Source organism: Rosa rugosa, chromosome 3, assembly GCF_958449725.1.
Source record: "Rosa rugosa chromosome 3, drRosRugo1.1, whole genome shotgun sequence".
In the NCBI taxonomy this organism is placed as follows: domain Eukaryota; kingdom Viridiplantae; phylum Streptophyta; class Magnoliopsida; order Rosales; family Rosaceae; genus Rosa; species Rosa rugosa.
The window spans coordinates 57,869,444-57,883,185 of NC_084822.1; the positions used below are offsets into that span (position 1 = coordinate 57,869,444).

A 13,742-nucleotide genomic window follows, 5' to 3' on the forward strand; every position below is an offset into this window, starting at 1 on the left:
GGGTGCGAAACTGAGTCTTGTATATAAAAATTTAGTAATATCAACTCACTACAGACAACAAAATATTAGAAGAGAGTTTAAAACCTTTCGTTTTCAGGCCGATTAGGCATCTGTCAAAAATCACTCCCTTTTACTTCCAGGAAGCAGACGCCAACATGATATGTGTACATAATAAAATTATCACCCTGCGCCTTTTCAGCGATGAGGTAAATTACCATGGTTGGCATACAATTGACAGTAAAACTATTCCTAGAACCAAAAACTTTCTTCTGTCAAACTCAAGTAGACGTAACTTTTCGAGGGACTAGACCAACATAACTGTAAGGATGCAAAAAAATGATTATTTGGGACCCGGATCAAAATTTCCTTTTTGTTTATGCTCTATATTGACATTCACAGCATTGGGACACGTGTGTCATGTTTCATTTCTTGGAGCCTTGAGGCTCTCTCCAAATCTCTCATAGTATAGAAGTTGCTGCAGCAAACAAGCAATAGAAAATGGAGGCGTGAATAGTCTTATGGCCAGATAAAGAAAAGAAAGAACTGTAATGCACAGAGAGACAAAATCTATCCATACCCTTTCTGTTAGAGATGGTATGATTTTTGCCAGTGCTTGTTGAAAGTGAGTTTCTTTAATTGTCCACGAAGATGCATCTGAACTCTCGGCTGATGTCTCTTTCTCTTCAAGAGCAGCCATAGCAGCTTCATCCATCTGCAAGAATAGATAAATGAATAGATATGCCATAGAATCCCAACCAGTGTCACAAACCCGTCCCCCTCACTCAGATTCAGAGACGGGCAAAGGCAAACATTGCAGCAAATACCAAGATGAAAACGGTTCAGATAAAACAAATACAAATTATTTCAGCAAAGACGGACCAGTGCAGCAAGATCAGCTCCGCTAAAATTTTCACAAGCCTTCCATTTTCCAATCTCACCCAGATCTACACTCGCATCAACAGGATACTTCCTTCCTATAGCTTTCAAGATCAAACCACGCTCATCTGTGTTGGGCGGGGCGACATAAATTAGTTTACCAAACCTACCCGGCCGTAAAAAGGCACGGTCCATTACATCAGGTCTGCCAAACATAAAACAACTCTTAGAAGATGCATAGTGATATTTATCGTCATAAAACGTAAAGAACAAACAATAAATTTTACCTATTAGTGGCACCAACAACAAATACACCCCGCCGCTGGTCTGCACCATCTAACTCTATAAGTAACTGCAATTGTAAGCAGTCAGTTCATTATCCAAAGATGTGTGATATATGAGTTTGTGCATGTATGGATGAGATTGAATTGGTTCAAGATTGTCTTTGCAGATTGTTTTACCTGGTTCAATAACCGCTCAACAACCCACCCCCCTTCTTTTCCCCGCCTTGTTGTCAAAGCATCCACCTGTCAATAATGGAGGGGAAAATATTAAAAAGCTAGAAGCTCCGGATCCCATTGGCAAACTTATGCTCAGATACAGATAATAAGAATATAAAAGATGGAACATCAGTATTTCTAGCACAAAAAAAGAAATATAAACTTTTCTACTAAATACACACGCACAAAAGCAAAGGTAAGCTTTAACCACAAGAATATTCAGTGTCCTGGGATATTACAAGAGTTGGGAAGCAACACGAAAACGCCTCCCAAATGATCTTACTACAACAAGAATTGCGGTGTCTTTCCAGCAACATGAAAGCCAATTATTATTAACAGCAACATAGCCACTCTTTTTTCTTTTTTAGAAAGAAACAAAACCGCAACATATCCACTCTACCATACATAGGAACAATCCAACTTAGTCACAATAATCCCCATAATACAGTCATTTGGCATATCTTATATATAATGAACTACTAAAATCTCAGGAAGAGAGGATCACAAACCTCATCAAAGAAAAGTATGCATGGTGAGCATGTCCTTGCACGAGTAAATAATGTCCGGACTGCCAGTTCACTTTCTCCAACATATTTATTCAGAAGTTCAGGGCCCTAACGTGTTAGGAAATGCCGCAGAAATTAAATTGGATTATCACAAAATATGCAAAGAAGCTCAGATTTCTTGTCATCTAAATAAATTATATTAAAATAAGATACATCAAGGACCGACCTTAATATAAATGAAATTGGCTCCTGCTTCATTAGCAACAGCCTTTGCTATTAGTGTTTTTCCACATCCGGGAGGCCCATACAGCAAGAAACCTGTCTCTGAATTTACTCCAAATTTCTGAAAACACAACTCATGTCAAAATTATAACAGTATGCACCTTAATGTGTGAGCATATGAAGTAATGAAGTATGGAGATGGGGCAGTAATAAAAAGAACATAGATATAAGTTCATTATGATCATATTATACTATAGATATATTGCATCAGGTCAGCCATTCCAAGGCCCAAAATTTCTCTTTTAATGATAAAAAAGAAGAAAACACTAGCTTCTATAAAAATACATATACAAACATACCACAAAGATAAAAACAAAACAAACAAAAGTGGAAACATTAACAACCTCATAGTTCTCAGGATGTTTGATACGCCTAACTATGTAACGGTCGAATTCCTTCCTCAAGAGATCTAGCCCACCAACATTTTCCCATTTCACATTAGGAATTGCCGAGAATCCCTCTCTTTTTGACGAAGGTTGAACGACTTGAACTGCTTCCTGCAGAATGTCACATAATATTGTAATAACACCGTCATCTCGAGAAGTTTAATAAATACAGCAGACTATGGGCATTTAGTTTCAATATTAAGAAAACAAAAGTCAGAGTAATTACTCCTGACCAGTGCAGGAGTGAGCAATGCATCCAAATTTGAAAAGAAAAGCAAATTTCTTTTAGATTACCTCAAAATCAGCCATACTGATGGCATATTTTTCCATTTCTTCAGGTTGCCGGCAGAAATCTTCCTTGCCTTCCTCAATGGTTGAATCAATTTCATCAAAAATCCTGTTCATGGCAATGTTACCTGCCCTGTCGGCCAGCTCTGCCAAATCAGCTCCAACATACCCTGGTGTGGACCTAGCAATCTTTAGAAGATCAAAAGAACCTTCAAGTTTTAGCTTGCGAGTAAGCACAGACAGAATCTCAAGCCTTGAACTTTCATCCGGAACACCCAAAAGAATCTCACGACCAAATCGACCAGGCCTCCTTAAAGCAGGGTCAACAGCATCAGGCCTGTTCGTGGCTCCAATAACAAGAACATAGCCAGATGCCTGATCTGAACTTTGTGAGTCAGAATTTGCATCTTCCGCCTGTACTGGTCTATGAGATTGATCCATGCAAGTCATCAGTTGTGTAACCATTCGCTTCTCCATTTCCCTTTGCATATTTTCTCTTTTCGAAGCAATTGCATCAATTTCATCAATAAAAACAATTGAAGGGGCAGTTCTATATGCTTTTGAAAAAAGATCTCGTATGTTTTCTTCAGATGCACCTAGCATTCATGACAAGGAAAAGTAAATACAAAAACATTGAAAGAAGTTAAGAACCACTAACTCTAAAAATCTCAATATAATCCAAAATGATGAAACACTTATTCAAAATGTAAGACATTATAACCAGCTTGATAACAACACTCACTACTAACTGAAGCATATACCTAAATTGGAACGAAAGGAGCCATATACCTGAAACACCAGAGACAACTTCAGTGGCCGAAATCTTATAGAAGGGAATGCCAGTCTCATTGGCAATGGCATGAGCCAAAGTAGTCTTCCCACACCCCGGCGGTCCACACAACAAAATCCCAGACATTGGCCTAACTCCGAGCCACTGCGGCAGCCACGACTGGCGAAGCGGCCTAATAACCTCCTTGTTCAGCTCCTCCAGCACTTTCTGCATTCCACCTAAGTCACTAAACTTGGGCCCCTCATTCCTCTTCACCTCAACACCTCTCGAAATAGAGCTCTTGGCCTCACTCTCGGCCTTATTCGACACACTCTCCGGCCTCGGCCCTCTACTTCCGGCCACTAATTTAACCTTCTCCCGCCCTGGAATATCCATTTCCACATTCTTCTCCTTCTGCTGCTCCGCCGCCTTGGATTTCCCGCCGCTTTTCGGATCCGTATACGCCTCCCGCAGCATCGATTTCATCAAATCAAACTTCGGCTCCAATTCCTCGCCGTATATCGCGTCCTCCGACGTAGACTCCTCATCTCCTTCGTCCTCCGAAGCTGACGATGACGACGACGATGAAGACGGCACATTACCATTGCTCTGCCTAATGTTCCGAACGTGCGCTTCCTCTATCTGCTGCAGTCTCTCTTCCCTCTCATTCCGAGCACGCTTCCGCCTCTTACTTCCGGCCAGCTCCTCTTCTTCTTCTTCTTCCGATGAGCCGCTCATAACCGGTAGGGGCTTCGAGCGCTTGAACGAGGGAGAGGCTAGGGTTTGCGAGACGAACCTTCTGAAAACCTGACGCTTGAGTCTCTCGTAGTCCGGGTAACCGCCGCGGAGATGGTCAACGATTTCGTCCACGGAGGACCTGTGGTCTAACTCGGTGGACGACTCCAGCCGAGTCCGAAACTCGTTCAGCCTTCTATCGGAAAACGACGACCTCCCTCCTCCTCCGCCAGACCTCTTTCCCGGCTTCATCTCTCGCTCTAGTGAAAACTCAGACTGAGCCGAATGGGTTTAGGGGTTAGGGTTTAGCCGCACTGAAACGCAGCGTTTTATGTTTCTATAATTAAACCACAAACGGCGTCGTTTCGATAGCCGATAAATATAACTAACTGCAGTTCTTCGAGTTTTCTTCTACCCTAAATGGCGCGTACGAGAATTGCAGCGACCCCGCCGTCGACGGCGGCCGAGAAATCAGAAAACCGGCGCCGTTTAAGCATGGAGAGGTCGGCGCTGTTCGCTAGGAGAGAGGCGGCGAAGGTTTTGAAGCTGGTTCTCCAAGGCGACTCCCGCCGCCGGTCCGTCGGCTCTATCAAGTCGCTCGTTTACAGTCCCTCGGTGAGAAACAAGAAGGGAACTTTCGCTCTGGTCTGCGAAACCCTAAAGCGTAAGTTAAAAGAGCCTAATGCACTTTATTTTCATTGCTTTGGTTCAGTTTTGCTGCCAAGAAAAGTGATTACGATTGTGTTGCTATCTGTTTTGTTTTCAGATCTTAAGATAATCAAACAGGTGTTGAATGCTGCAGACGTTCTGAATAGCAAGTGGAGGGTACTGTGTTGTTCATATTCATGAGCAATTCATGTTTATTTTTGCTAATGTGGTAAATTCACTGATAAATTTTAGTTGTGGTTTTGCAGAAGCAAGACGAGTTGGTTTACATTGTCACATATGATATTCTTTTCGGCCAGGTAATCTCTTTGTATTCATAACAGTATGAAATTTCCGCTGCTACGTTTGTGCTTGTGGTGGTTTTTTGGAATTTTGGTTAGGAATTGAATCGTAATTGTTTAGAGTTCAAGGAAGTTTATAATGTCTCAGTTTTATCATATGTGCTTGGCCTTGCAATTCTTTTTATTGGTAGATGAACTAGAATTTGAATCTATAGGTGACTTCGTCAACTGGTGATGCGGAGAGATTTCTATTGCTTCGGAAAAAGGCTCTGCAGGCAGCTCTAGATCGCCTTTTAGTGAAGAAAAAAGTGAAGAGCGTTGAAGAGTTGATAGCTCTTGATCAAACTCCTGGTGTGTGATTATGTTTTTATTAACTTCATCTTGCTTATCCTGATTTTCAGTTATAAAGCTGCTAGAGTGGACAAATTAGTTAACATTGCAATTGCTCAGTTGTAAAGACTTGTTGGTTTACCATGTTTGAAGTTTAAATTTTTAGGATAGGGCTGATAAGTATTTTTCATTCTGACACTAATTACTGTTGCAGAGATTTCAACACCTCGGTATGTTCGTGTTAATACTCTGAAAATTGATGTCAATACGGCCCTGCTTGAATTACAGAAACAATACAAGGTATTTCTGAACTTTTATGATTGAAATTTTTGACTACAAGAAGAAATGTTTTGGTGGAGATGCTTGAATGCAAGGGGCTTTCAAGCATCTCTTTCAACTGCTGCCTAATCTCCCAAATTCTAATAAGTTGCTTACTAAACTTTTCTTTGATATTATACTGAATTTACACCTGTGACCTTAACTAGTGAAGTACCCTGTCAATCACTGCCAACCGATGACAAGTGAATGTGTCGCATTCTTTCTCATGTGTTAGATTTTTTTACTTTCTTCATCATGTTACTTGGACACTTATTCCTGTTGTTTCTCATTTTCTTTGTTACATAGGTTCAAAAGGATGATCTGGTTCCTGACTTGTTGATTCTTCCACCTGGTAGTGACTTGCATGACCATCCTCTAATAGTCAATGGAAGTGTCTTCATGCAAGTAAGAATTTTGAGTTGTTTTCTTCGTGTTTTCAAGGCTCTTGTTCATCTTTATGGTTCAATGGTGATTTTTTTTTTTTTTTTTTGGTCTTTGCTGCTATAAAAGTTTACCAATATCTTTGATTTGTGATAATTTTGTTATAGGGAAAGGCAAGCTCTATGGTTGCAGCAGCCCTCGCTCCGAAACCAGGGTGGGAGGTGGGTTGAGTATCTACATCACTATTTGTGTGACTTCTCTTCTGCTAGACATTTCTCTTTTCTGCTAGACATTTCTCTTTCTTCTATGATTGGCTTGCAGAATTTGACATTAATAACTTCTTGAAGGTTCTTGATGCATGCTCAGCTCCAGGAAACAAAACCGTCCACCTAGCAGCTCTAATGGGAGGGGAAGGAAAAATCATAGCGTGTGAGCTGAATGAAGAGAGGGTTAAACGATTAAAAGAGACAATCAGACTCTCTGGTGCTTCTAGTATCCGTCAAACCTTTTTGTTGTTTATTTTTTGCTTGTTCTCTAATTGCTTTTGAAATAGTAGTATTTGGGCGTAGGCTTTCAGATTCTTTCGACTTGAGTGGTCACAAATAATCATATCTTATGACCAGTTTTTAATCCTTTATTTAATCTTCTATTACCATCTTCATATGATAAGCCATTTGACTTAACCTGGACTATAGATATTAAGGTTCTGCACGGAGATTTCTTACAGTTGAACCCTGAGGATCCTGCATATTCCAAGGTGAGACAGATATGGTCTGATCTTATACAAGAGTTTGATTTAAGATCGGCATGGCTTCTAGTACATATGGAATTGACCATTTTGTTGGATAATATTATTGCTTGTTGCAACTACTGTTTAATCTTGTTCGCTTACATCCTAAAACTTGGGATCTTGGGTAAATCATGTATATTCAATGTTGCAGGTCCACGCCATTCTTTTGGATCCTTCCTGCTCTGGATCTGGGACAGCTTCTGCAAGATTAGATCATTTGCTCCCTTCTTCTGCTCCTGGTCACACTGCTGACTTCACAGAGACAGAAAGACTGAACAAGCTTGCGGCTTTTCAGCAAAAAGCTCTGGCTCATGCTTTATCTTTTCCAGAAGTGGAAAGAATTGTTTACAGCACATGCTCTGTCAACCAAATTGAAAACGAAGATGTTGTCAGTTCTGTTCTACCTCATGCTGAATCTTATGGTTTTGAACTTGAAACTCCGTTTCCCAAATGGCAGCGCCGTGGTCTTCCAGTTTTCAAGGGTGGTAAGCACTGCTCTTATACCCGACCTTTATGTTATGAAAACAATCAGATACTCACGTTCTCAATCTTCCCGGGTTTGTTGCCTTGCAGCTGAACGACTGCTTCGAACTGATCCCATTGAGGACAAAGAAGGCTTCTTCATTGCTTTGTTTGTCAGAAAAGGCTCCTATCAATCAGAGGAACCTGATTTGACCAACGAAAAAAACACCCACAGAAATCGACATGCCAGTAAGAGAATAGTTGTACCACCCACTACCAATTTGTTTAAAATTTGGGCGCATGCTCAGCTGAGCAGGCCAAATTGTAGTTGTTGTGGATGAAAACAGAACATCACTCCCCTGTTTCAGTTTTGTCTTCCCATGAACCAGCTGTATTCACCCTTTCTAAATATTGTTATGTTCACTTTGATTTAACAAGGAAATTTGAAATTCTTGGAGAACTGCTCTTTGAAAATCGCATCTAATACTCTTGAGGGGTTTTGGGTCTGGAATCATAGATTGATTATTTCTGTAGCTTGTCATATTCTGTGTTGCTTACAATTTATACATTGGCTCATTGAAGTTGTCTGTAGGATTTTGCTATGAAAACGAGAAGGAAAATGATGGAACTGCCAATATATTGCTTCATACTAGACATACACATCGATTGGGAAACAGTAGCAATGAAACCGCAAATTCAAAACACAAGAACTGAAACGCATAAGAAAGCACACTGGTACCGATCACACTACATTTCACTCATACCCATCGCTCTAATTATTCAGAGAACAAGCCACATTCCACATTACACATAAAACTCTAACCAATCTTGACCTCAATAGTCTTGGGCTTCTTCGGCTGAGGAGGTGGCAGCTTCTCCACAGTCACAGTCAGAACCCCATCTTGGCAAACAGCAGAAATGGTATCAGCATTAGCATTCTCAGGCAGCACAAACTTCCTCATAAACTTACCGACCCTCCTCTCCATCCTCACATACTTAGCCCCCTCTTTCTCCTCCTCCCTCTTCCTCTCGCCGCTGATCAGAAGCACATTGTCATCCTCCACCTGCACCTTGATGTCCCCTGACTTGAGTCCCGGCATGTCGATGACGAAGACATAGGAATTGGGCAACTCCTTCACGTCGGCCGGAGTGGCAGCCATGGCCTTGGCGTCGCGGACGTAGGTCCGGGTCGGGGCGTTGAAGGTCTTCTCGGTTTCCTCCGGGAGGTCCGCCAGCTGCTGCAGTGCTGTTAAGATTGGAGCATCCAGACCCATGATTCTGAAATCCATTTTTCTCTTCCTGGTTCTTTTGCTTTGATTATGTTTGAGTGCTTTGCAATTTTCTCTGCTGAAGATTAGGGGCAGCGGTCATGGGGATTTATAGGTGGAGGAGAGGAGTGGCGTTAATGGCGGTGTGGGGGCCTTATAGAACGTTCTGGAGACACGTGGAAGGAGGTAAAGGGGATTCTAGTATGTTCGTCTTCACAGTTCACAGTTCCTCCTAATCTTCTATAACGGTCGAGAAGCTGCGGGAAGTTCTACCACTTCTGGATCGGGTCCAAGATAAAATAGCCCAATCCATTATTTTGGGCTATAGTTGTTTTTTTTTTTTTTCCCCCTCCCTAAATGAGAAACCCTAAACCGGCCTCGGAGGAGGCAGAAACTCAAAGCCACCGACCATCACCGACATGTGACATTTAAGGTTTCATATTTGATAGGATTGGAGCGAACACTATTGGATCATTTTCCGGTGACTATACAGTTTATGCAACATAGAGACTTGAAGTACTCGCACACTGAATTACATATAAAGCGAATTAGCTATATTATTTAACAGAATATAATATTACAATTTTGACGAATTACATGTAAGGCTATATTATTTCACAGAATATAATATTACAATTTTGACGAATTACATATAAGGCTATATTATTTCATAGAACATAAGATTACAATTTTACGGACCAAAGACACTACAGACTGACCTGCTTCCCCATATTTCTTTCTTGTTCCCTATAGGGATAGGAAAAAATGACTCAAAAACAAAAACAATACGATATTTATTTTACAAACAAATAGGAGCATCTCCAACAGCTTCCTTATAATTTCTCTATTATAAGGAAGCAAAAATTAAAATCTCCAAAAAAAATTCTGCTCCAACTCCAACAGATTCTCTATTTTACAGATGTCATAATTCTTCCTTAAATCATTCTCTAAAATTTTGCAGATTGCTGTAAATATAGAGAATTTTGTTTTCTCTCTCATCACTATCTCTATTTTAGGAATAATTATAGGGAACCTGTTGGAGCAAAACAGCTAAATTTTTCCCTAAAATAGAGAAAAAATATGGAGAAGCTGTTGGAGTTGCTCTTACATATGTAACTCTAAAGGTTATTGCCGTAGTCTATGTTGATTATTTCTCTAGCTTGTCATAATCTATGTTGCTTACAATTTAATTGTTTGTAGGATTTCGACTTGGACGTTTTCGAGATGCCCCTATTAACCAACGAATGGCAAGTGCTATGAAAACAAAGAAAAAGAGAACAAGATGATGAAACTGCCAATATATTGCTTCATATATAAAACCATAATACATACTCTATTGGAAAACAGTAACAATGAAACCATAAACTTACAATACAAGAACCAAAACGCGTATGACAGCGCGCACGCTGGTACCAATCACCCTACATCACCGTAGTTATTCAGAAAACAACCCAAAATTACACATAAAACTCTAACCAATATTCTTGACCTCAATAGTCTTGGTCTTCGGCTGAGGCGGTGGCACCTTCTCCACAGTCACAGTAAGAACCCCATCTTGGCAAACAGCAGAAATGGCATCAGCATTAGCATTCTCAGGCAGCACAAACTTCCTCATAAACTTGCCAACCCTCCTCTCCATCCTCAAATACTTTACCCCCTCTTTCTCGTCCTCCCTCTTCCTCTCGCCGCTGATCAGAAGCACATTGTCATCCTCAACCTGCACCTTGATGTCCCCTGACTTGAGCCCCGGCATGTCGATCACGAACACGTAGGAATTGGGGTACTCCTTCACGTCGGCCGGAGTGGAAGCCATAGCCTTGGCGTCGCGGACGTAGGTCCGGGTCGGGGCGTTGGAGGTCTTCTCGTTCTCCTCAGGGAAGTCCGCCAGCTGCTGTAGCTGCTGCAGTGCTGTCATGATTGGAGCATCCAGACCCATGATTCTGAAATCCATTCTCCTCTTCTTGGTTAGTGAAATGTTTGCTTGTTTGGTTGTGAGAGCTGTAGTGTGTTCGAGTGCTTTGGAATTTTGTTCGTGGATGATTGGGAGCAGCGGATATGGGCATTTATAGGTGGAGGAGAGGAGTGGTGTTAATGGCGGTGTAGGTGCGCTATACAAAGTTCTGGAGACACGTGGAAAGAGGTAAGGAGATTCTAGCATGTTCGTCTCCACAGCTCCTCCTATTCTATAGCGGTCGAGAAGCTGCGTGAAGTTCTACGGTTCTACCACTACTCTGGATCGGGTCCAAGATAAAATAGCCCAATCCATTATTATGGGCTGAGAAATACTAAACCGGCATCGGTGGAAGCAGAAACTCAAAAGCCACTGACCACCGCCGACATGTTGCTGTTTCCGGTTTTAGATTTGATAGGATTGGAGCGAACACTACTGGATCATTTTCCGGTGACTATTCAGTTTATGTAACATACAGACTAAAGTATATATGCACACTCAAATTACATATAACTATATAAGGCTATATTATGAAATAAACAAAGTGGAGAACGCGTCTACACGCGCGCTTGAGTAAAAATATTGTTTTTCCTATCCTCGTCCGGCGGCGAGCCCTTACGGCGCCGACGATTCGATCCAGATTGGGTCTGTTGTGAGGCATAGGGTCCTCGAGTATTGCAGTCTCGATCTGATTTGGGAGATTGCAGTGGCTGGTAAGGAGTTGAGGGACAGGAAGATAGCGACGGCTGGTGGGTCTTGGATTGCTCTTCGCTGGCCGGGTTGGTGGACTGGATGGGTACTGCGACGTCTGAGGCGGGCTAGAGGTGAAGTGTGGCTGATGGCAAGGCTGGGATCTGGTATTCTCCGATTTGATTGGAATGACCCGATCGGGTTGAGGTTTACAGATTCTGATATCAAGAGCGGGTGGATGGGAATCGGTGGCCCTCCTCTCTAGTCTAACGGGGATGGTGGATCGATGGGGGCGGCGGTCCGACAGAAGAGGTCGTGCGGCACAGTGGGTTGTCAGTCGGAGGTGGTCATGCCAGGTTTGGGCCAAGCTTGGCTGGTCGTCGATGGACTTTTTGCTTCCTTGGTACAGGCTTGGGATTGGGCCCTTTTTTTGGGCTCGGCCTGGGCTACTCTATTTATGTCTTTTGTTGATTTTATTTACTTTTATAGTTTAATGTTGTCTCACCTTTTGCGTGCAATAAACTCCTACAAGTGTTTTGTAGGCCTAATCAAGCTAAATGTCGCCTTGTCTGACCTAGCGAGGCGACGATCCATTCTGATTAAATGGGCGCATCTTCCTAGTGACAGAATGAAACTAAGTGTCGTCAGATTTATTTTCCAGCGACAACATAGTAGGAAAACTGTGATATTAGTAATTATGCTTCGTTGTAATCGAATTATATTTCCGTTATGTCACCGCTATTTCAAAGTAAATGGAGTAGCTGGTAGAACACTCTTTGCTAGTTGGTGCATGTTAGAATACATATATTTTATAGAGACTCTTGATATTATAGATGCTTATTGTAATCAAAAGTTTAGGCTCAATGTCCCCTTCTTGTATTCGGCAGTTTCATTAATCAAGGCTTGAGAACAGCCGCACCAGCCCTTTATTTAAAAAAATATATATATATATATATATAAGGCTATATTATTTTAATTTGTAGACCATAAGATTACAAACTTGCGTACCAACTAGCTTATCCGTATTTCTCTCTTATTCCTTATATGGATAGTAGCTTCTCCATATTTCTCTCTTATTCCTTATATGGATAGGAAAGGACTCAAAATCAAAAACAAACACAAAGGAAGGACCGAGATACAACAAAAGCATACGATATTATAAACAGTGCATAAGGGTAGAACATCCTTCCTTGCAGACCTTGTCATACATATGCAACTCTAGCGGCTGTTGCCATCTTGGCCACCCTGACCCTCTTGACCTCCTTGGCCCTTTTGACCCCACTGGTCTCCTTGACCTCCACCTTGACCCTCTTGGCCCCACTGGCCACCTTGACCCTGTTGGTCTTCTTGGCTGTCGCCAATCCTCACCTGAACAATCTTGGGCTTCTTCAGCTCCGGCGGCGGCTTCTTCTCCACCACAATAGTCAACACCCCATCTTGACACTCGGCACTGATCTTCTCTACATCAGCATTCTCCGGCAGCACAAACTTCTTGAGATACTTGCCGAGCCTCCTCTCCATCCTCAGGTACCTCACTCCCTGGTCTCTCTCCTTCTCCCTCTTTCTCTCGCCGCACACCACCAAAACGTTGTCGTCTTCCAGATGGACTTTGATCTGGTCCGACTTCAGCCCGGGCACATCTATCACAAAGATGTAGTCATTCTGAGTCTCCTTCACGTCAGCTGGAGTAGCCGACATGGCCTTGGCTTCCCGGACGTATTGGCGCGAAGGCGCATGGTGGCTCGCCTGATTTTGCTCGTCAGAGAAGTCCAAAAGGTCGTGGAGGGCGTCCAGGAGGTTGGTGTCGACACCCATATTCCTCAGGGGAATCATGAGGTCCATGTTTTACAAACTAATTAACGAGAGCAAAAACGCAGCTGGAAATGTGAGGAGTACTATGGATGAGATTTGATTTTGGTTTTTGATTTCTAGCCCTGGGGCTTGTGAAGTGGATTGTGATGAGGTTTATATAGGGGTTTAGTGGATGTGTGTGGATAAATTTGAAGCGGTGTTAGTGTTTGGATCGACGAGGTTTGCCTTTTGTTGGTATCGATCTGCATGCTTAACATTTGTAAGGGAGGGAACTCAGGTGGTGCTACCTAAGCTTATCTCTCGACTGCTGTCATCAGTCTTAGAATGACACACAAGCAAGTACCAGTTTTAGAGGTATTCCTAATTCTTTAAAGAAAACATTTTAAAATCGTGGTGACTAGCTTGACCACGAATTAACAGGAAACGCAGAGAGAATGTTTTACTGTAACAG

At 42.1% G+C, this 13,742-nt stretch overlaps 5 protein-coding genes across 5 annotated transcripts; 1 reads left to right on the forward strand and 4 right to left on the reverse strand.

Moving 5' to 3' along the window:
- Positions 1-10: 10 nt before the first annotated feature.
- LOC133740718 (cell division control protein 48 homolog C-like) lies at positions 11-4,645 on the reverse strand. Its single transcript, XM_062168662.1, has 10 exons — positions 3,628-4,645; positions 2,845-3,434; positions 2,509-2,661; positions 2,109-2,225; positions 1,886-1,990; positions 1,338-1,403; positions 1,164-1,228; positions 880-1,081; positions 578-712; positions 11-475 (listed from the first exon to the last, which is right to left on the reverse strand). The coding sequence occupies exons 1-10, from the start codon at positions 4,592-4,594 to the stop codon at positions 416-418; spliced, it is 2,460 nt and encodes an 819-aa protein (XP_062024646.1). The 5' UTR covers positions 4,595-4,645; the 3' UTR covers positions 11-415.
- An 81-nt stretch (positions 4,646-4,726) lies between these two features.
- Positions 4,727-8,049, forward strand: LOC133740719 (25S rRNA (cytosine-C(5))-methyltransferase NSUN5). Its single transcript, XM_062168663.1, has 11 exons — positions 4,727-5,006; positions 5,109-5,167; positions 5,257-5,307; positions 5,505-5,640; positions 5,834-5,919; positions 6,244-6,342; positions 6,486-6,539; positions 6,666-6,810; positions 7,014-7,075; positions 7,260-7,593; positions 7,682-8,049. The coding sequence occupies exons 1-11, from the start codon at positions 4,763-4,765 to the stop codon at positions 7,909-7,911; spliced, it is 1,500 nt and encodes a 499-aa protein (XP_062024647.1). The 5' UTR covers positions 4,727-4,762; the 3' UTR covers positions 7,912-8,049.
- Positions 8,050-8,190: 141 nt separating this feature from the next.
- On the reverse strand, positions 8,191-8,928 carry LOC133740721 (17.9 kDa class II heat shock protein-like). The gene has a single exon (XM_062168666.1). The coding sequence runs from the start codon at positions 8,857-8,859 to the stop codon at positions 8,389-8,391; it is 471 nt and encodes a 156-aa protein (XP_062024650.1). The 5' UTR covers positions 8,860-8,928; the 3' UTR covers positions 8,191-8,388.
- A 1,193-nt stretch (positions 8,929-10,121) lies between these two features.
- On the reverse strand, positions 10,122-10,886 carry LOC133740720 (17.9 kDa class II heat shock protein-like). Its single transcript, XM_062168664.1, has one exon. The coding sequence runs from the start codon at positions 10,787-10,789 to the stop codon at positions 10,310-10,312; it is 480 nt and encodes a 159-aa protein (XP_062024648.1). The 5' UTR covers positions 10,790-10,886; the 3' UTR covers positions 10,122-10,309.
- Positions 10,887-12,697: 1,811 nt separating this feature from the next.
- On the reverse strand, positions 12,698-13,464 carry LOC133738012 (17.1 kDa class II heat shock protein-like). The gene has a single exon (XM_062165453.1). The coding sequence runs from the start codon at positions 13,319-13,321 to the stop codon at positions 12,698-12,700; it is 624 nt and encodes a 207-aa protein (XP_062021437.1). The 5' UTR covers positions 13,322-13,464.
- Positions 13,465-13,742: the final 278 nt, after the last annotated feature.